This window comes from Melanostigma gelatinosum (assembly GCF_949748355.1).
Source record: "Melanostigma gelatinosum genome assembly, chromosome: 19".
Lineage (NCBI taxonomy): Eukaryota > Metazoa > Chordata > Actinopteri > Perciformes > Zoarcidae > Melanostigma > Melanostigma gelatinosum.
Genome location: NC_136652.1, coordinates 13431287 through 13454984, shown reverse-complemented (window position 1 = coordinate 13454984; position 23698 = coordinate 13431287). Strand labels below are relative to the sequence as shown.

At 44.5% G+C, this 23698-nt stretch overlaps 1 protein-coding gene across 2 annotated transcripts in view; it reads right to left on the bottom strand.

Annotated features, from left to right (window-relative positions):
- foxo3b (forkhead box O3b) overlaps positions 1–20380 on the bottom strand; it is a 38807-nt gene extending 18427 nt beyond the window's left edge. Inside the window, exons 1-2 of one of the 2 annotated variants that reach the window (XM_079291040.1) lie at positions 20245–20380; positions 19191–19912 (exon numbers count right to left, since the gene is read on the bottom strand). In XM_079291040.1, the coding sequence (XP_079147166.1) occupies positions 19191–19748 (558 nt within the window). In that variant the 5' untranslated portion in view covers positions 19749–19912; positions 20245–20380. Of the gene's footprint in view, positions 1–19190; positions 19913–20046; positions 20069–20244 lie in introns of those variants that run through there. The other variant, XM_079291041.1, reaches the window with a different exon arrangement.
- Between the last annotated feature and the right edge of the window lie 3318 nt (positions 20381–23698).

The window sequence follows — 23698 nt, the reverse complement described above, 5'->3', positions numbered from 1 at the left end:
AAAATTTTAAAAAAGAGATTGAAAGGAGGTGAGGATAGGTACAAAAGGTAATCAAAGGAATAAATGCAGTAAGTGCAACACAGGACATACTGCAGCCTGCACAAGGAAAGTGGTTTCAGGTGTCCAATGTGCAATGTCTGATCAAAATTCAACTTGTGACTTTTACCCCTCTGAACTCACACGCTGACCTCGCCCCGGTCACTGCAATGTGGCACGAGCAGTCGGCAGCCGCGAGCCTCAAACCGACTGAAATAACCAGAGGAAAAGGGAAGTGGTGGCGTTACGGTCGTACATCGGCCTGTCGCTAGCTTCCCTGGTCACGAGATTGAGGTGCAAGAAAGAGCTGAACTGGCTGTAGCTCTGACCCCTGCGTCGAAACAAAAAAACAAGCTTTTCTTCTTTTTTTTTCAGAGTTATAGATATCTTGCCGTCTGGGAAATCATGAAGTTAAATATTCGGTGCTATGGTGAACATCTGTGTTGCATCGTCCTCAGTGTGTTACATAATTATCACAGTGTGTATATATCACATGCTTTAGGGTGTGTGTGTTTTGTGTATGTTGCTATTTACTGAACTAGATCCTCTACACTTTTGAGGACTAAAGAAGTAGCTAGAAATTAAACTAATAGTTTGACATTTTGAGAAATACTCTTATTTGCCTCATTATGGAAAATGAGATGAGAAGATTGCTACCACTATCATATCTGTGTTCAATATGGAGCTGGAGTCAGCAGCTGGTTAGCTTAGCTTAGCAATAACCTGGATACAGCAAGCCTGGCTCTGTACAAAGGTAACAAAACCTGTCAATCAGCATATCTAAAGATTCCTTTAAAGGAGGGCGCATAGCAGAAAGCAGAGACTAGAGTTTATTTAACGAGGGTTCTCGCATTAGTAACATAGATGTGACTGTCTGCATTTCTGTGCGTTGCTGATGTGCCAAGTGATGACATCAGTGGACCAACCCGTATGCGACTTTACTTGATGGCATTGAAGCAGACACCTTCTGCATGATCAGACTCTGAATAAACTCGTCCATTGTGTGCATGTGAGTGTTTATGCGAGTATGTATGCTTGTGCATCTTTTGTTGTTTTTACCTTATTTTTCCCATAGTGCCCTGGAGTAAAAAGCCTGCCGTCTGTCTGGTGCTCTATTCCACACGAAGTGGGTCAGTGGCTGGCTGAGTAAGAGGGTAAAGTCAGGCTAAAGTCACCCTGTGTGTGTGTGTGTGTGTGTGTGTGTGAGATTGTGGGTGGATGGGGAAAAACCCCCTACATCCACCAAAATGAGTTCAAAGCTAGTGCAGAGTGAGAAGAAGACAGACAAAAGATATTTAAAAAGGGAAATCGAGAAAGGCAGGAATGTACTTCACCTCATGCAGGCAGTGCTACCTCTAATATGCAATGAGTGCGACTGTACGTAATGACGGGTTCCTATTAAAAAAAACAAAAAAATTCAGGAGGGTGTAAAGGGCGAGATATGCAGATAGGGAGATGGACAGACATAGAAAGGGAGGGCTGCAGAGAACACAGACTGCTGTAGGGTGCTTTTAATGTGAGGAATGCAGACAGACACTGCTGTAGAGGGAGTAGTAATGTGAAGTGTACAAGACTTTATTTTGTCTGCTTTTCACAGTCTGCTTGCCTGGGCTGGACTACTATGGGCAACGCCTTGGGAGCACCACTTACGGGGGGTGCTGGAGTCTGTGTGTGTTTCTGTGTCTGTGTGGGAGCACTCAGGGGTAGAGTAAGCACTGTAGAAGAATTTGGGTTAGCGTGAATTATTCACTGGTGTAGCCGAGTACAGCGGTGCAAAGCAAGCTTCTCCTTGGGCGGCACGCTCGCTTTAAAAGCTGGAATAGGGCGTGTGGGATAGCTCTGGCAGGACGGCCGTGTGTATCAATGGGTTTAGTGTCCACAAAGTCACAACCTAGCAAGTTAGATACTCAAACCGTCCTCTATCTATGCCGTTTGGGGTCTACAAGTCTGTGAGGACACCCCGGGATCAGCGTCTGGGTGAGGAGCCAGCAGCGGGGAAACTCACGGGCTAAACTAGGTTGCATGAAGAGTTTGAAATGGTAGAAAACCAACAACAGAAACCCCTTTTGTCGTTCATGCCGCCTTTTATTCACAATACTCTATCCTCCCTTTCCCTCTCCACCACATCTGTTTGCACATTCAAACAGAGAGAAAATAAATACCCTGCGCTGCTATATTCGCCAGGAGTTGTCTGTTTGGATAGTGTGTGTGTGTGTTTGACTGATGCACACTGTACTATTGCACTGTTGAGTGCAACACGGCACCCCATGTTAGATCACTCCCTTCCCCCACCTACGCTCCTCTGCCCTCTTCTTTCTCCTCCCCCTCGCCTCTTCAACTTCCCTTCCTCTTTTAACCTCCCTGCTTTATTCCCCCTTTCCTCTGTTGCCTCAAGTCTCTCTGGGTTTGAAACTTGGAACATGGCCAATTAACACAACAGCCGGCTGAGGTGGTGGAGGAGGGGAACAGAGAGAGAAGGCTCACATCGCTACACACTGACCTACATACACTTCCACCCAGCTGATTGAATCTTACGTTGAGGCCTGCGGCCAATCACGAGTGGGGGTGGAGTGCCAGCCAGCCAATGGCATCTCGCGGAGCTCTTGCACTGTCTCCATACAGTTTTCAGTAATCATACAGGGGCAGAGAGAATGAGAGAGACGTAGACAGAAAGGGTGAGCTTGACAGATGAGAATCACAGAAAACGAGCGAAAGAAAGAGACCGAAGGGAGTTTGGGAGGCTGAGAGACACAAAATAGAAAGGCAAAGTTTGGAGGCAGCATGCGGCTCAGACAGACAACAATAAACGTTGTTTCCTTCCTCGTTTGCGCTCAGCGTCAGTGTCTTATGGCGCAGTAGACAGTAGACAGATGAAGGCTAATACTGGCTGATGTTAAAGAGTGGATTAGTGGTCCATATCTGTCCTTGCTCCTTTCCCAGCCCGAGGACCAGGCTAGCCTTTTCTGAGCCGGAGAAGCCTGCTCTCTAAAACAACCCCTTCACCTCATTAAGAGACACTCAAAAATATCTAAAGCGGCAGAATTTATTGCTGCCGCTTCCCAAACACCTCATGACTCAAGGTCATGATCGTCATCATGTTTTTTCTTGAACTTGCTTTCATGACCCCCCCCTGACTTGTATGAAAGTCAGTCAAAACGTGTAATTAAACTTTAGAAATGCTCGAATTCCTCGAAACTCTACCTTTTGTGGCTTTTTGGTTTCCATCTCTTCGGCGATGCTTTTTTCATGCTGAATGACTTATTTTCCGAGAAACATATAAGCACATCTCTGGTAAACACAAGATTTAAAGAAGTGCTTTTGCGTGACTCACTTACAGATCTGTCCGTTAAATCACCGAATCGATGAGTCGACAAAATCGTTTGAGTGTCAGTCAACTCAGATTCTTTTTGGCCGAGGACAACCCTAGATTTCATTCAGCACCCGTTGTCCATATTTAGCAGTTATCCACCTCATGCCCTCTCGTACAGTAGCTGCTATATCTCTTAATCCCATGATAAAGATGGGAGCGGTTATTGTATTTCCTTTTGTCTTATTTGTACTTTGATGTTACTCTTGCACAAAGAAGTCACACATGTAGGTGGACTTTGTGCCAAATAAAACCATCAATAAAAGTGTACATGATTTACTGCAGATGTCTGCGACTGAGACTAAAAAAAGTAACACTGAGCTCATCTCAACACAGCCTGAAGACAAAGATACAGAAATAGCTCTCGCCCACAAACACACACAGACGACAAACTACACACGACATGCACTTTCTACACACGCACACCACTTACACACAAACACTTACAAACAAACACCTTTGACAGCATGATGCCACCACAGAGAGGATGAGGGCATCCCTGGCACCAAGCGAAATGGAAAATTCAACCTGCAACCAATTGACTGCCGGCTCGAACAGAAAACCTTACATAAGCGATTTTAAGTCCAACATAGATAAGGAATTTACATTGTTCTCTGTTTTCTGTTCTGTCCTCGCTTTGCTGTGGTGGCAACAAAACTCCGGCTGGAAAGAGTCTCAAAAGCGAGACAATAAAACAGCCAAGAAAGCCAAACTGAAGGAAAAAGAGGGGGCAGCGGGGAGGTGCAGAGAAGCAGCGTGAGGCACACGAACCCATATTTAAAGAGATGGAGGCTTATACAGCCCCAACAAAAGAGCCAACTCTCTGGAAATGATGGATTATGTGAAGTAGAGGGAAGACAAAAAGGTATAATGTGATGCCCAGGGACAAGATGGGATTCAAATCATTTAAACATGCAGACATGCATGCACTAAGCCGAGCCATGGATTGGCGCTTACATATATTCACTAGGGGTGTAACGGTACGCATATTCGTATTTAAAAAAAAACAACCTTTATTTAACCAGGTAGTCCCATTGAGATTAAAAATCTCTTTTGCAAGATGTAAGTAACAATACTACATAACAATAAGGAGCAGTTTTAGTTTTTTATGCGTATGTGTTGCTAAGAAGACACCCCAGAAGATGAGTCACTCAGGTATAGTTCCATCATTGTTCAAAGTCAAAGAATAACTTTTTGATGTTAGTTGTAATGAATAAATATATTTTAAAATCAAGTACGTTTCTCTGGCATTTATAGTTTTCTACTGTACCGAAACGTACCGAACCGTGGCTCCACTGTATCGTACCGAACCGTGAATTTTGTGAACCGTTGCACCCCTAATATTCACATTCAAAAACACTCACACTCCAGATTTGTATCTGGTCCACACATCCTGATGCACACACACACACAAACACGCACACTGTACATTAATCAGACTAAAAGCCTTTCAACCACACAGTGATGTCACTGCACAGCGATAATCCATCCCTGAGGATACAGTGGTCAGCGCAGGTCTGGTGGTCCATACATGGCGTCCCCCCCTTCGTATTCCTCTTTTCAGCTGAGCATATCAGGGGCGATGGGTCTTCATGAATAATTTGACTGAAGTGCTCATATGAAAATGGATTCCTGACCAATATTGACCCGGCTACTTGAAACAAGAAGAAAAAAAGACAAGCAGCACTTTAAGGTCTCTCCAGAGCGAGGTGTCCAGGATAATTAGACTGTGTAGTGACAGTGAGAGGGCTGGTGTGACCCTCCACTTTCAACACTGCACCATTACAGAGCGGCCTCACCATGATACAAGGGGGCGGGACCATACTGGAGCATCTTATTAGCCCGTTTTTACACAGGGATTCTGCATTACTGCTATAAACAAGAGACGCTGTTACGCCGGCTTTACTTTTTAACACGGAACCAAACAATGGCGGCATATTCTTGCCCCAGTGTGTGATTTAGTAAGTGTCGTGTATAACATACGCGTCAGGCAGCGACTGTGCATATCTGTGGGTCAGCTGCTGACAATGCACTCCAATAAATCGACCGGGCCGTTATAATGATCGATATCAGCCTATTGCAGATATTTCTACTTCTGTTGGAGTTAGTTTTTCCCTACATTTCCCATAATGCACTTTGGCAATGAAAAGAAGAGTGTGTCTGAACTGGTCTCTTTTGCCTGCAGGTGTAGATAGCACTGTGTTATTGTTGGTGATGAAGCAGAAAGAGTTGAGAGAAGGTGACCGTCGCTCAAAATGCACAACTTTTTCTGTCTGCTATGCATTCTGTTCCACTGAGCTGCCTTCTGTAATCTAGATGTAAGGTGTATCATCGACACGTTGTTTTAAAACTGTGTAGGACTTTCAGGAGATTTCCTTTATCTCTGTAATTGTCCTCGGTTACAGCCTCCATTAGTATGTGTAGAGGCTTTTACATAGATAGTAAGTGGACCAGGGTGGGACTGTTCGCTTGACGCTCCAGCACTGTACATACCCATCCCCCACCACCAATATGCTGAGGGAATGACAGGAGAAATGGAGGGAGACAGACAAAGATGAGGAGAAGGCCAGAGGCCTGCTTTCTTTTTCTCAACTCTGTTGCTTTAAGTCCTCACACGTCACGGTGACCTGAAGGCCTCCTCCAGAATGGGAAGTAGGAGAGAAAGTTTAATGTGCAGGGAAAGGGAGGATATCAGGGGGGGTGGGGGGGAGTGGTAAATGTACAACAACAGCTGAGGCCAGGGCTTTCCGCTGCATTAGCCCTGACCCCTCTGTGTATAGTACTACACGTACACACATGCCTATATATTCATGTTACATATGAACAATAATTCATGCTTGCTCCCCTCCAAATGCACATGTGTGTATTTGGCATTCCTTGCCGTGGAGCCATTTTGAGAGCATTCTGGTCTACGGGTCAGTGTCTCTGGGTATCGGTTACTCTCCTCAACAGCACAGAGGGACTAAGTGATTGATAGACAGATGGCTCGCTGGTTGGGATGAAGGTCGCCGTGTGAACAGAGGGATGAGCTACAAGTTGAGCGGAATCACACATGCATTCACCCATAATGCCTACAAACACACCACCAGGGTGAAGACGTAGGAAGGGCGGAGGGAGAGTGTGTAAAGCAGAGAGGAAGGCTCTGTGTCTGGGCAGAGCGGTGCTCAATGTGCCTTGGGGCTTTGGACCGATTTCATGCCCCCATAAGCAATGAAACGCACAGTCCCACACACACACACACACACACTCACTGCAGGGCATTCTCTCTGCCCAGCTACCCGCATCAGATGAAAGGCATTGGCACGTGGTGAGAGGCGGAGACGGACAGAAGAACAAAGATAAGCAAAGAGAGAAGTCTGCTACAACATGCATTCACTAATGGTTTCCACAGAGTGCTCGAACTATTCACACAGCATTTTCCTTTCAATGTTATTGACCAAAAAGAGATCATATTCAGCTGTCTCAGTCAGCATGTAGGAAGCTGTTGGCCACTCTGGAGGTTCATATCTGAGTGAAGTCAAGTTGATTAATGAAGCCTAAAATCACAGACATATGTTTTAAGGGGCAAATATAGTGCAATAGCTCCTGACTTAACTAAGCTCTCAAAAAACATAGTTCAGTGCCTTGCTCAAGGATACCGCCAGTCACAGTTTTTTTCTCATATGCCCACCTAGTCCAAGGATTTGACCTGGTAGACCTTCGTATATCCTTAGAGTACTAACTAGGTTTTAGACCTGCACATTCAATGCGACACTCTCATGTTGAATTTCTACAGAGCAGAATAGATGGGAGAAGCTGAAAGAGGTTCATTGCTTTCAGCTCTCCGACTGCTTGAAGTCAAACTGGGACTGTATGTTCGTGGGGGAGAGGTCCTAAAGAAACCGTTCTCTCCGGCCAGCATTCAAGTTCTGACCTTTCCCTTCGTCAGCTCAAGGTAGATATGCCCCTGCCCACGACCCCGGGGTCAGATTTTTACTAACTCCAAGGTCTTAACCTCAGGTTCATTTGCAAGATTCTTGTGTCAGCTCCTCAGTGTCAAGTTCTTTTTTCCCCCAATAAAACAAACTGAAGGTCAAGTCCGTTTGTGCACCGTCAGCAAACACATAGGTGCATGCTAATTAGATCCACCCAGATCTGCTGCTGCTGCTGTGCTCTGCAGGCATATCTGCTGATCCTTATCAACCCCCCACCCTCCCTCATATAAAACCCAGGTGTGCAAACACAAAGGTTTACCTAGGCGTCATAAAGAATAACAGATAAGACGAGAGGAGTAATGAAAAGGAAGGAGGCCCAGCTCCTCAGAGCCACAGTGACCTCCTAATCTGGGTTGTGACTTGGCCTAGTTTTTTCCTCCCAAGATGACAAGAGACAGAAACAGTGGAAGTTCTTGCACAGATACACAGAAGGTAATTTATTACCTCATCCTCTCATAGGTCAAGAACCAAACTCTGTTAAAAGAGGTGGCTGACATCTGGTATCTACTTTGTAATCAGAAGGTCAAAAGCTGGAATACGTATATGAGGCATCTACTTGAACTTGAGGGAAGTCTCAAGGCATCGCTAGTTCTACAAGACATAGAGGCTACGTCTTTGCATATAGACACTGAAATGTTGACCTGGTTCGAGATGAAATATTCATGTATCACCAAAATTATGATAATTCATCCTGTGGGGAGCATGAACGTGTGTACCGAATTTCATGGCAATCCATCCAATAGTCGTTGAGAAGTTCCACAATGTACCACCAAAATCATTGGGGTCCATCGTCTGGGAACCATGAAAGTCAGTAAAATGAATGTACCGATCTATCAGGTAGATATTCTACAGAATATGTGAAATGTTGAATCAACGAAAAGTGGGTGGCATGGCCGAACCAAACAATGAGAGATAATGAGTGGATGCGATATCTCAGATCCAGTTTTCAACTCTCAGAGCAGATGGGCTCCAGCTTTTAAAGAGCGGCGTGAGAAAGGAAAATTGTCAAATTGAAATTCTATCCCTTGCGTGTTTTCCCTGTACCTCTCTTGCAGTGACATTTTCACATTTGATCCACGTTATAAAAATGAACTACACAAACAAAAACGATTTTTCGCATACATAAGCACAGACAAACACACACACACACACACGCGCTCTTTGTAACTTCAGCTGCTGCAATCAGCCTCTTCTTTCTGTTTCGGTGTTCAGTGGCTAAAGCAGGCTCAACAATGACTTGCCTTCTTCCCACAGTAACCCGCTTCCACACACACACACACACACACACACACACACACACACACACACACACACACACACACACACACACACACACACACACACACACACACACACACACACACACACACACACACACACACACACACACACACACACACACACACAAGTCCAGCGCCATAGTATAGTGACTTCATGAAGAGCAGGATTAGTGCTAAGAGGCTGCTGTGTGTGGGACCTGGAGGCAGACTAACACAATGGACTACAAATTGCCAGCTACATGCAAACATCTGAGTAGGCCATGAAAGGCTAACACACACAAGTATTTTGTTCAGACAAATTGCCACAAGGAAATGATGGGAACAATTATCAGATGCCCAGAAAGAACTGTGTAGAGGTATGTTCCATTCCTATGTTTTCATGGTGCGTGGAGGATGTGGAACATTGGAGCCCAGCATATGTAGAGCAACACATCTCGAGCTGTGTAATTCAAACCAGAAAACTGACACGCGTTGCATGTATGACTCTGACCTGTAGGATTTCACAGAGACAAGAGAATCCTGTGTGTCCCGATCGAAAGCCTGTGGGTTGAACAGGTGGCCGGCAGGCTGGCCGCGTGATGGCACTCTCAATCTTTGCTTATCAAATCTGGGAGTGCCGTCTCTGTGGTTGGAGAGCTTCCACCAGTAACTCTGGAGCCTAAAGAGTGTGTGAAACTGCACACTGGCTGTGCAAAATGTTAGAAACACAACAGACTACACTATGGGAATCAGGTTAGACTCTAGGAACACTTGTTGATTTCTCAGAAAATGAAAAAGAATGAAAAAGAACTTTGATGAATGGTCGAAGTAATGAGTGTAATTCAATGGTTCTAGCTTCTAAATGTATTTGTCTTATGTGATAGGAATAGTTATATCTTTAGCAATGTGTTGAGTCGTTTTTTTAGATATTTGTTGAATCCAGATTGTCAAATGTGAGGATGTGCTGCTCGTCTCTGCCTGTAAACTAAACGTTTTTGGGTTTTGGACCATTGGTCAGACAAAACAAGACATCTGAAGATGTCGCCGTGGACTGACGGAAACTGAGATGGACATTTTTTTTACTATTTTCTGCCATTTTATTGAACTGTTGAGCGATTAAGCGATGATGAAAATAATCGTAAACTAGAGCCCTAAATTCTGAATTTATCTATTTTGGTGATGATGATGTGGCATTCGGGTATTTTAACTGCATTTCCCAGAAATCACCTGTCAATCAAGCAGCGTGTTGAGTATTACGTCAATCTTCATCACCTCTCACTCTCACTACAGAGTCCTTTGTGTTTTGTAGAAACATAAATCGCACCACTTCCTGCGTGGTACAGGAGTTTTCCTGGGAAAGACCGACCTGACATTAGGCGTTTAGAGAAACAAGCTATTATCAATTCGGCACTGTCCTGATGACCTAGCAGCTAAATGCTACCCGTCTCTCATCCCATGTTTCATGTCTTTCGCTCTACTTTTAACGAGCCAATAACAGCAAAAATGAATAAAAAGCCATCATGATTTGCATGTAGGTTACAGAAAAGACTTGTGAGAGGGATTTTACCTCCATCTGTCAGCAGCACATCACTCTCACTACCAACCCCCATTCCCCACCTCTCTTCTTCTGCCTCCCTCCTCTGACACAGAAAGCTTTATTGTAGTCAATTAAATGTTAATCAGGAACAGTAGCTCAGCCCGTCCTTTGCAGACTCAGTGATGCCAGATAGGTGGAGTGGTGTAATGGAAAGAGACAGGCTCTGCAGAAAACAAATTAAAGTTTAAAAGCCCAGCGTTGCTTTGGTGAGCCAAATTCATGGATGTTCTCTTCAAATCAGCCATACGCTGATGACTGTTGACAGAGTTCGGATGATGACGGAAGACAGAGAGGGAGACGCTCAGGTCTTCACCTGCCTCTTCATCCCCCAAAATACATAATAACTTGTCTTCATTGAACAACTCCCGCCTCAAAAAAATATACACACGATTAATAACCGATGAAGATATGACTGAGGCTGCGCGCATGGTATTATGGTGTGTGGTGGTGGAGAGAGTCGATTACTGAGGAGGAGGCCGAGAGGCAAGGGGCCCACTTTAGCAATGTGGTTATCGGAGAAACTGAGAGCAAGGCCAGAATGGGAGGTATGTGCAGTCTGACTGTATGTGTGTGCTTAAAGTGTGTGTGTGTGTGTGTGTGTGTGTGTGTGTAAGCAAAGGGGGAGGGGAGATGCGTTCAGTGGGTTACTCTGTTATCAGCTGTCACACAAACTGCGAGTTGTCCCCCCACCTGCTTGGCAAGTTATCAGTTTCTATGGAGACATACATGCAACAACCCCCCCCCAGCCTGTTGACACAAGTATGCATTGCTCTATGCATGTAGCCGTATGTACACTTACACATTTTGAGTTGAGAGGACGGCAGTTATTGATAGTCATTATCTCTATTGTCGACTCCTGAAGACTCTCATTTTCTACCAAGTGAGACTTCCTGTGCTCTGCAGCTTATTTCCTGATTAATATATGAACAAAAATATTTCCTTCATTGTATTAAAGTATTTTTTCTTTTGGGTAAAAAGGTAAAACAATTATCAAAGTGTTGCAGAGTCTCTGTTTGCTGGGCGATGTTGGTAAGTGGATTTTGTTATCTTTGGAAAGAGCGGCATCTATCTTTTCATCTGAATCTTGGTAGGACAGGAAATAAGCGTGTTTACTAAAATGTCATTCTATTCGATTAAGATCTGCACATTAACCGGATAGAAAGTCGGTGGAGCTCAGGGCACAGATGTACAACACACTATAGAAGAAACTCTTCAGTCCCGTCACAGTTACAGCTGCATATGACTCATAAAATAACATTCAGTTGTGTTGATGAGTCAATGAAATGCTCAGAAAATTCACTTTTGCTGAAATATGCACTGCGAACACTATGTGCGGAAGCAAAATGGTTTTTTTGGTGTTTGTTTTAGATGTTCTCTACTCCCTGTATAACCCTTTTTTGTTTGGCGTTTCAAGGGAATTCAGTGCATCTCTACCGACCAGTTTGATGAATTCTTGTAACTTCAGTTGTGCGCTTTGCTGCGGTTATCTGGCTCCAACGGATCAGTGTAATCGGATGTTGTATAAACTACTGAACAATTGTTTTGTAGTGAGAGGCTGCTTTGACACCGGGATAAGAAATGTTGGTGATTCAACAGACTCTGGTTTGATACTGAAACGTGATAGTTCTGCTCTACTTTTATACTATAATAAACAAGTTTAAGTTAATTTTCGAGGAAATTTCCACCTATGATTTTTTGTCATGCGGGCTGCGGAAAATTACAGCGTCTGCAGAACGTGTCCGGCTCACTATCACTAATAAACAGAATATTACAAATTTGTATTTGCTTACTAACACAGGCTTTGATTGGACGCACTGTTTATAATAAAATGAACCCTTTCTAGGGCTGCTTTTAAACACACAAGTGAAGAAAAAAGGTTTGTTAACAGTAGCTGGTTAGATTAGCTTAGCATATGGACTGGAAACAGCTAGCTCTGTCCAAACGTGGTTTTACGAGGACACTTACCTTTGAATAGTCGCTTTCAGTCTTTATGCTAAGCTAAGCTAACTGTCTCCCAGCTGTAGCTTCATATTGTCCGTACAGACATGAGAGTGGTGTCAATCTTCATCATGTGTAGCAATTCTAAGTAATTTCTAAAATCTGCATTAAACTCTGGGATTTCTGCAAAACAGCTCAGCCCAGCTGGGCCACATCGAAGACGATTCATTTCTTTTACAATCTGCATATTTTCACAGCGACAACAACAGTGTGGCCAAAGCTTCAGTGTTACCATGATGGCAAAAAGACAAGGAGGAATCAAGGGAGTATGGAGTGTAACAAGAGCAGAGGCCCGAGATTTATCTCCATTCATTAGAGCCCACAACTGATTTCAAGAGTTGGGCTTCATAGGAGTAAGCTACAGGGGGACGGCTTGTTTTTGCTCACCACAGTGTTTTACATGGAGACAAATGAGGGAGCTGGCAGGAAAAATAATGAGGGATGGTGTGAGAGAGAGAGAGAGAGAGGGAAAGAGAGTGTAGTGAAAAAGAGGAGTTAGAGCGATGAAAGAGAGACTGAAAGAGGGTTAGCCCTTAGCCAAGAACAAGCGTTTAAAAATTAATACAGTGATCTGAATTCATCCCGAGCACATTGAATAATTGAGAAGTGTCTTTGAGGGGAAGAGATAGTGCAGAGTGTGACATGGTTGGGTTGGTGAGGACACAGAAAATACTGGGAAAGCTGTTACTGTTTGTCTGCAAGTTTCAACATATTTATGACAGAAAATTTGACAAATCATGTGTCCACTTCCACATGCAAACAGCAGGACAGACAGTCAGATCTTCCCAAAAAGAGAGAGGAACATACATGCTGACATAAACTATGACAAAAAGTATGTCGTTGTTATACTCTTCTGTTGTTGTGCAGATTAAACAAATGAGATATGGTGTGTTTATTAAAGCGCTTTAGAGGTGCTGGCAGGCAGATGTTTTCACCATTGGCGAGAGCAGGGCTTGCTGTTTCCCCCTGTTCCCAGTCTTTGTGCTAAGCTAAGCTAACTGGCGGCTAGCAGGAGCTTCATATTTACCATACAGACATGAGAGTGGTATTGATCTAATGCTCACTAATGCGCTGAATGGTCGCAAATCGCTGCTGGCAGGTTTTCAAAATCTTGTGAATAAGGCTTTCCAAAGAAGAATGGAGACTGTGGCCGCTGAATATTAATGAAAGTTGTTTTGGGATGAAATGCTCAAGGCATTCTGTATGGGTGTGATGCTCAGGTGTCGGCACACTTTTGGCCAAATGGGGTAATTTTCAGATGTAAAATCTTGATGAAGCTCCTCGGGCATCTGGAGAAAAAAAAAACGTGTTCATTGATTTGAAATGGAACTAGAACAGAGCCTGGGGGTTTTCCTCCACACAGGTTGACTGCTCAGGGGGACACTATTCAGACTTGGAGGGGTGTCTGGAGCTGGTGTGTTCCCATAACCCATCGGCCCTTTAGCCTCACACAACCACAGACCCCTCCTTTGGGAATCACAGCCAGAGGGCAGTTGTAATACACCAATTTAGAGCAAAGCTTGTTAATTTACCCCTCAGCTCCCCCTCCCTTCTCCTGCTTCTACTGTCTTCAACCCCCCCCCCCTTTCTTTATTGCCTTTTTTGCTTCAGTTCCTCCAGTTTGGCAGAGTGCAAGCTTTACCTGAGGGGCTCCTGATTGCGTTCAGAGTACCTGAGTGCACACACACACCCACACACACACACATACGCACACAAATTCACAAAAACAGTTCCTATTTCCCCAGCATATCTCGTTTTACTATTTTCTTCAGTATTATAATAATTTCCTTACTCGTCAGATATCTCATGTAGCCCTCAGATAATGAGAAAAAGTTTGAATTCTCGCCACTAGTAGCCACGTCTTGCAGCAAGACTCGTGGCTGACACTGAGATCTTATCACACAAGAAGCTCACCCATTGAGGGACAGCCAATGAAAGGATGAATGCTTTTTATTTTTTGGCAGCCCCTTCTTTCGGAAACCCCGTCCTGCTCTGATAGGAACAATAAATAATGTCAGCCTAAATAAACACTTTCAGCATGCTAGGCCGTTAAAATGACAACCAACATGCCCGGCGGGCTTAAGGGGCCTGTTTTCCATTCGCCTCCAGACAATGTCAGATGGGGGAAAAGTGTGGAGAGCAAAGCAGCAGCCCACTGTGTGTGTGTGTGTGTGTGTGTGTGTGTGTGATGGTTGTGCCATGGATGAACCTTTGCTATTTGGTCTCTTTGTAAAGTGACCGATCAAATGAGACAAGGCGTGTTCAACACTTGCGGTCATGAGTCACTTATTCGCGGATTGTGCTGCGCGGGAAGTACCTGCAAATAGACAGCAGTCAAACAACATAGCACGTAATGACTACTGTACATGTTGAACAACAACTTCATGTTGACAGTCGTGACTCGTTGCAACCAGGCGGCAACATCTGGTTCTGATAAGTGAAGCGAATGTGGAAGTGTCTTAAAACGTTCCTTCTCTCCACTGTCGAGCAGGGGGCGACTCATCTGGTTGCAAAAAGAAGTCCGATTGTATAGAAGTCTATGAGACTTTTTTCCCCCTCAGTAAACATTGTAAACACGAGTTTATGGTCTCAATCACTAGTTTTAAGTCTTTTTCAATACAGCATGATGTTCATTTCGTAAACGATGGTCCCATTTAGAGGTCGCTGCCGCTCCCAGAGCCGTATACGTTGTCTTCGTTGAATTCGTGGCTTCAAAACGACAAAGTCCACAAACCAATGGGTGACGTCATGATGACTTCGTCCACTTCTTATACAGTCTATGGTTGCAACCCCAGGGGTCTTAAAGACGTAAATAATCTCATGAATGAGTTCTCATGAGTTAAACTCATTTCAGACACCTGCATACATCTAGACCCGCAGCTGAGGCTCAATGCGATGAACCCTGGTGATCAGCCTGAACATGACCGGGCGAATGCACTGTACATGTCTGAGCATGTCTGTCTGGAAGGTAAAAGTACAACAGGTTCAAAAACTTTAAAGGTCAACTTTATCTTGGTAGAAAGAACTGTATTTACCGCGGATGCGAGTGAGAGTGGCCGTTAAAACCTCATAACCTTAAATGAGAATCTCAGACGTGTGTGTGTGTGTGTGTGTGTGTGTGTGGAGTGTCACTGTGACATAACTCGGTCTGGGCCTGTGATATGCAGCTGCTGGGAACAGGGAGCCAGTTACAGCAGGGTTAAGTAACACCAGTGCACAAGGTTCACTGCTGCTAGAAATATTTACACACGCCCACAAATACACCTGCCTGTGGAAACAAATACACACAAGTGCAGCTACTCTTTCGATCATGCAAAGACACACAGGTGAAAGACACACACACACACACACACACACACTAACAGGCGTGTTTACAGGTGCTATTTTGAGTTGGAGCTCGTCACTCCTCCGCCATACCAAAGCTTCTCTTAGCACACATTTCAGCAGCTCCGAACCAGTCCGGCCTCTCTAACGCAGGCTGTGTTGGTACGACGTGTGGTACTAAAAAAGGCTGACTGCTCCAACACTTAAGCTGCCAAACTCTTAAAGGGATGAAAGGATGATTTTGATTACCATGGCTGCTATAATTAAGAATCTATCACGAAAAAGACTGCAACTGGGTATCATTTGTTATTTTATTGAATATATCTAAAACGGGCAACATTTTGTATGACCTAGAACTATCTCATCAAAGAATAAATGAGAGTGATTATGAATCTGAATAGACACCGGATGCCAATTGAGAGCACTGAGATTAAAATCAAGGTAGAATCATTGTTGACATAGTGTACACTGAGTTCTTCATTGTGTAAGAACAAGTAAATGATCAAACATTGTATTGCTATTTAAAGCTTGGGCAGTGGCTTCTCTTGGTTAAAGGCAATCGAAGGTAATGCAATATGTCCTAGTGTTGTGCCTGGCTGTCTTAACCAACTTTTACAAGTGCTAATGGTTGACCGACAAAGATATGAAAAAGAATGACGTACTTGGGAGAGAAGCCCAGGGGGATTACTCAGATTTGCTCAGCAAATCTCCTCAACAAAGGTGCCCTGGCTGCATGAAACGGTAGGTGTTCAAACCCGGCTCTGTGTGGAGGTGAAACCCAAGAGTCTCTGAGAGTGAAATGGAGAGCAAAGGGGCTCTGAAAAAGTGCCCGCACAGAGGTAGTCCTCTGAACACCTGGCTCCGCTGGCTGTCTTTGTTTTCATGTTTTCTTTTTAACAAAACCTAACTGCAGCTTTTGACAGGCACAGGCCTTCATGCCGAGAGACCGGCTTGTCAGTTTGGAGCTGCAGAGATCATGTCGCCCTCAAGAAAAGTCTCGGTAGATATGCTTTGCCTAAACCAGCGGTTCCCAAACTTTTTAGGCCGCGCACCCCCTTCTACATCCCGACCGGGTTCGCGCACCCCCCCCCTTAATAATAATTAAAAAAAAAAAGAAGCAACAGAGCCTTTTAAGCCTTCATAGCCGCATAAGAATCGGACCAATGAGAGAACAGTTTGCTCGCGCGTGGCATTTGTTTACAAGATTTAGTCCGCTGTTAAATGTTGCAGTGTGAACACAAACCGAACAAAGGAGCAACTGCAACAAAGCAAACGAACTGAAGGTGTGAAAACGCCCTGAAACACTGCAACAAAGTTTCAATAACTTTCAGTGACGCAAGGCGTCACTTTTAAAGAGCAATACGGATGCGAGGACACACGCACAAGCTCAGAGGCAGATTATCACATTTAATTTACAATTAATGAGCGACTAATGTAGCCAGGATGTCTTCGGACAAAGCATCGATGCGGCGACACAGTGTTGTTGGACACCGGGATCATGTCCAACTTTTTTGCTTCTTTCTCCCCAATCATACATTCCACCATCTCTCTGGCAGCTGGCGAGCTCACGTCTTCGGCGATTGTGTGCGGTAGCCCCTTTCTCGCTATTCTGTAACCAGATATGAAGCCCGTAGTGCGTCATTTATAGACCCAACACATGAATGAGACTGCAGTTGTTTTTGGCTGTTTTGTAACTCCTCCAATTTCGATATAAACAATGTAAGGGGCTTTTGACTTGCACTGGCATGCTTGGTGTTCAGGTGGCGACGTAAATAAGAGCTTCAGACTGTTAGCCAGAACCTCACTGCACACCACGCACTGTGGCTTTGAGAAATCTGCGTTGCCAATCCAAGTGAAGCCCAGACACAGATACTTTTCATCATATTTCCTCTTTTTTTCCCAGTCTGATGCTCACTCTCGTTTCCTCTTTTTTCACCTTGACTCCGCGATGGGCCGATGTGCTCCCGATTTGTCTGTGCTATCCCTTCCTCCTTATCGGTCTCCTCCGTCTCATCTTCCTCTGACTCTGGCTCGATTTCTTCTCCCGGTCTCTCCCCAATGCACCTCTCCGTTCCCCTCGCCTCCGATTCCTCTCTCTCTGTCTCTGTCCCTCTCCTCTTTTACGACTGATAGCTTCAGATGTCCCACCTGACAGTTTTTTAATTAAAATTACATTTTTTTTAAATATTTAATATTATTACACCATCAGACCGCCATTACACTTTTCCTCTCGCGCACCCCCTAGAGGCAGCTTGCGCACCCCACTTTGGGAATCCCTGGCCTAAACTGTACTAATTTGTGATACCATGTGTTGCCACAACTCTGAAGAACAAACAACTAGTCTGTAATGAAGAGTCTCTTGTTAGAAAACTGCGAGCTGCAGCAGAGATTTATTGACAGACCATGCGTAACACTAAACCACCGACAGCCTGGCCCTCATGCCCGAAATTCCAGGAGTAACAGACCTGCATGGGGACGGTGAACCCGGCCTTGACTTGGCGGGGCTACACGCACACAACCTCCCTCTTTGCTCTTCACTGAAGCGTATCACATAGCAAAACTTGAGAAGCCCTGACAAAATATGGCCGATGGAACTTATGGAACTCGTCCTTTAGACTCTGATGGGTGTTAATCCCTGCGCTCTGACCTTCTGCACCTCCTTCCTCTCCGGCCCCATATGTTTTATGGGTGACCAGATAGCTGCCTTTAAAAAAAAAAAGAGAAGCTTTTCCCTTTACCGCTCACCTAAACTCACGGCATCCCAGTACTTATGATATTCCCCCATGGCCGGATCAGCAACCTTGGCAGCTGCCTACCTGACCCAAGAGATAGATCCCTGCCAAGGTTTACATAACAAATGGCCCACTGTGGATACAGTAGCGTGATGGAAATTTAGCCTCTAAATATAATAGCAAAAAACGACTGACTATAACCTCAGTATCGACAGCCTCAAAAAGACAGTGTATCACATGGATTTATTAATATTATTAATATTTATTCATGGATTAGCTGCTGTTCAGTAAACTGTCTTATGTAATTGTATCAGTCTCTTAGCCGTGTTAAACAGGGTTGCACCACTCAAAATAGGCTACTGTGTTTCCAGACAAACTGGTTACAACGTTTCTATTTGCTCTAATTCCAGCCATGTGACTGTGACTGTGACCTCAGAGGAATATCATGCACACAACTCACCAGAAACGGCCAATGAAAAAAGACAAAGCACATGTATCTGATGCAATTTCAATCACAACCTCATTTGTCTATTAAATGTCTGGGATTAAGTGCAAGATGTCACGTTTTGGTCAAATGATGAGATAATTATGTGTAGGTCACCAAACCCGACGCTGCTTTAAGAGATTAATGATCTTAAATGCCTAATGCCCTAATGCCCCCCCCCCCCTCATTTGCTCTACGTTTTCAGACTGATCTGTAATTACCATTAGAATGACAATGAGAGGTACAATGAGAGCCAGACTTTCCAAATAGACGCTCGTAAAAACGCGACTGCGCGGGGATAAATGTGTGCGCGTGAACGTGTCTGTCTGTGTGTGTACGTCAGTGGGTGTACATGCTTTTTGTTTTTGTTTTGATGGAGAAAGGAGGGGGGCTGCTCGGGTGAGTGGGGCGACGCTTACCTTCCATCCTGCAGAGCTGTTGCTGTCGCCTTTGTCTTTGAAGTAAGGAATGGATCTCACCATCCAGTCATAAATTTGAGACAGTGTCAGTCGCTTGTCCGGCGCGCTCTCAATGGCTTTGGTTATCAGGTCGGCGTACGAGAGATTGCCCCACGCGTTACGGCGAGATGATGCTTTCCTCGGGGTCTGCTGGGCAGCCAAGCTGCTGGCGGTCAGCGCGCCGGAGGTGGCCGTCGGGGAGTGCGCAGAATGCGGGGAGCCTCCGCTCTCCTGGCCGGAGGAGGAGAGCGCTCCATCGGCCACGGGGCTGTTGCTACTCTGGTCATCTGTCGCCAAACCCGAGCCATTGACACCGATGGCGGCAGGGGTGGCGTTGTCGTCTTCATCATCCTCTTCCTCAGGTATAATATCGGTGTCATTGCTCTCCGGTTTCGCCGTGTTGGAGTCTGGTCGTGGCAGCGGCCAGGTGCAAGATCTGGGCCGCTTCTGGGGCTCGAAGTCCGGGTCGATGACCACGTCCGAATCCGGGAGTGGGTCAGGGAGCGAAGCCTCGGCCATTATCTCCTACCACTATCTCGCCCCCGCTGCCAGGTAATAAAGTTAAAAGACAAGAGATGAGGAGCTGTCAAAGTCGCGTCCCATGAATGCGCGCTCCCGTCCTTTGTTGCTATTCCACAGCAGCGAAGTCCCAACTGGGCCACGAGCAACTTAGTTATTAACGCCTGTTGAAGACATAAAGACAGAAGAATGAACCCAACACATTCGGTAAGAGCCGAGTTAAAACACAGATACAATACAGCAGCGCAAGTGCGTATGCTTTCTATTCCTGTCAATGATGCAACAATAAACTACAAACATTTAATTTAGGCAATTCGTCTCCCTAAGCGTGTCCTCATTATAAAACAGGACTTGCTCATCAATAGGAGCTCTTTACAAAAATCCCGTCCTGGTGCGAGGGTCTGAATCCACCCACTGGCTGAGGAGAAAGTGCTCCAAGCTCATCATCTCTCTGGGAAATAAATCCGCTCGCGACACTTTTAAATGGAATACCTACCACGGCCAGTCACTTGTGCTGTGTGGTACTAAAAAAAAAAACCCGAAGAGACTAGATCCCGGATCGTCCACAGCCACTTCCAGATGCCATCTTGACTCTTTCCTCCTTCACTCCTCAAGTGCGCGCTGCGATATAGAGACCGATTGAATGTACGCAGGGCAAGTCAGTGTCGATGTGGAATAAGACTGCCACCTCACTCCGGGTTACTACTGTATCTCGATTTGCTCTCCACACAGCGCTGCACGCACACACGCGCTCACTTACACGCACGCATACACTTACGTACATACACAGACACGCGCATGCAAGTCGATCAAGGGCCAGCCCCCTGGATCCTGCGCATGGGATCGCCTTTTAAAGAGACACTACAGTCCAACAGGACGGAGCTTTCTGTGCGCGGTGGAGGCTGGGAACAGGTCTTGGCATGTTGGTGACAGATAGAGAGGCACAACAGAAGACCTAAGGGAGTCGAGTAATGCATTTGTTTTAGGAAGTTTTTTTTTTTTACTGTCACAGAAAAAGAAAAAAGTTTGTCAATTAAGTTTGCGGGACACATCTTGGTGTAACTGGCACTGCAGGTGTGTTACAGGTTTCTACTTTCTGAGAATCCATTTACTTCGATTGTTTTTAAAGCTGCTGAAGGCTGTTACTAAGAATATCTTTCATTGTCAATTAATCAATAAATAATTGGAAAATAATAAAAAACATGTCTATAACAGTTTCCCAGAGCCCACGTTGAACTAGGCTACTGGCAATTACATCTCTTGTGATTTTTGGTCTAAATTTGTACTTAACATTGTATTTGTATGTGCATTTAGCATATATTGCTATGTACAAACATATGCATTGTATTATTATATGTTACTGACATGATGGTGCTTTAAAATTAAATCAATTTAAAGATTTGATAACATCACGAGCTCTGATTTTATCTTTAACCTGTGTATTTTTTTTTGTTCACATCACCCTCTTGTTGCTTCATTGGTAATTGATGATTGTGCCTTTAATTAGCGCACCAGTTTGTCAATCATGTCTGTCACGGCGCTCAGACCACGCCCCCTTTTCTGGAGCCTCATTCCACCTAGTTCAGGATGACGTCATCCCGTTTATTAGCTGGAGATAAGTGAAGAAATCCTAGATGGTTCTCCATCCTGTAAGTGATGCTCTGGACCCCTCTCCGCCCCTCCCCCTCTCCCACTCCTCGTCCTGCGGATCAAAACAGCCTGGTCCAGGTCTTCTTTGTTTCAAGGGCTGCCTGGCATGCAAGGTGCGCGTCCAGCTGCGCGTGCTCGCGTCTATCTGTGCTGGAATGCGCGCTCACAGCTGACCATAACAAAATATCACTTCTAAATTACTGCATTGATTTATTATATGTATATGACACTGAAATGCATATTTTTTAAATATTTTTTATATTTATTTGACATCACAATGATATATAGTATTAATTTAGTTCGTGTTATTGTATGTTTTGGGCTCCTTATGTCCTTATTTCCAAAACTGACAGACATGCCCTCTCAATAGGTCGAACATTATTGTTTAATTGTGTTCACTGACTTAAATTCAACCAGGCAGATTGGTACAGAACACATGCTCATATACGGCAGCAGTCTGGAGTCTGTACTGTACAGGATTACAGGCAGATAGTCAGTGCATGTACCACATACTGTGTGATGGTTTTTGTTCCCTTCACATCAAAGAGAATACCCGATGCAGCAGTTTGGCTCCCGCAGAGAACTATAGAGTTAACTGTTCACTGGATGTACAGCGGGAGGTCATGATGTCTGAGTGTGTGTTTGTGTGTGTGTGTGTGCAGAAATTCAGTATGTAGCCAGCTGTATCAGGCTGAGATACTCTAAGTACATTTAAAGATAACTTTGTGTTTTGATATTTTGTTATTGCTAATTATTCAAAGCATTGCATTTATTTTGTTTCCTTTTTAACACATGATAAGCAAACCTGCAGCGTTTGAATCAGATTTTTTTTAAATTGTCTCATGACCAAGCCATGTAACTATTAACGGCTTTAAATCCCACTGCTCCTGTCTCTGTACATGGGACTGCCTGGACTACTTTGGGTATTGTTTTTTTTTGAAGAGTTCAACCCCTTTCCGTCAAGAGCACCAGCATTCGATTGTTGAGTGCATCCCATTGAGCGCACCATCATTGTCTGAACCCTACTGACTGTTGGGATATTTTTATATTCGTACCTGCACATTTAAAACAGTAGACTGTTGTAAATATTTTTCCCGCCGTGTGTCGTCATGTAAAGCAAAGTCAGACGTGTACCCTTGATACCCTGCTTGCAGTATCTCTGGCATTTGGCCACTTTATTCTGCACCAAGATAAGATAGCTCCACCTTAAATGCCCCTTTGAGAGCCACCATGCACAAGGACACATTCATGTACAGCAAGCAAACACACATGCAACCCTGGACAATTTGTATTATTACTGTTTTTCAGTACTCATTTAACCCAACACTTTATAAGGTCTTTCAGGTTGGATCAACGTAACATAGATATTGTCAACGTGCTCTCTCAAAATGTAATTTTATCCATGTTTAACAGACCTTTTAACAACAACGAGAAATAGACAAAAGGTGAACCATTTCCCATTTTCCCTCCATCAGCATACAACTGTGGTCCAGAGAGGATGGAGACAGCGACCACCCCTCTAAGCCAGCACGAATCATCCAACTAAGACAATCATAAAGCGCGGTGGCCATCTCTGTTTGTGTCTGATGTTTCCCCCAAACAGCAAAATGCTCTGATTGGATTAGGGGCCTCGGCATAGGGCGTGATTGATTTTCCTTTAATTGAGAGTCATGGTGTAATAGACTTGGGGCCTTGTTACCGACTCAAGCGTTTTTTAATGATACACATCATGCTCATGCATGCGTGCACACACCCACACACACCTGCATACTGAGCCAATTACTGTCCCTTTAATATAATGAGATTTTATATTTACTCTGGTGTGTTTGCACTTCAGTTGCTTGGTGCAAACACAGTATCTTCCATAATGCTCTTGGATTTGATGCTGTAGGTGCTGCTCGCTGTTCTGACTAGTTGTCGTGGGCTGGTCCAGGCTGGAATGGTGCACTAGAATGACCTCATCTTTAGATGGACGCAATAACAAACCTTGTAGCAATTGGTTGCCCTCTGCTGCCACCTACAGGCGCTCAGGAAGAACTTCCAAAACAACACGCACAACATATCTGCCCTTTAATTGTAACTATAAATGAAAAACTCGGAAGGTGTTCATAGTTTGTCCTTTGAATTATATTACTGCTTAAATGTTGTGGTCTTTTTCATATGAATTTGAAATCATAAAAAACACAGAAATTAACATACCTTTATCTGTATCAAATTGTGTAATACCAAATATGTTTGCACGGCTCCAGGACTATTTTTTGTACCATGACATAGAAATACAAGTAGAAGAGGCTCCTTAG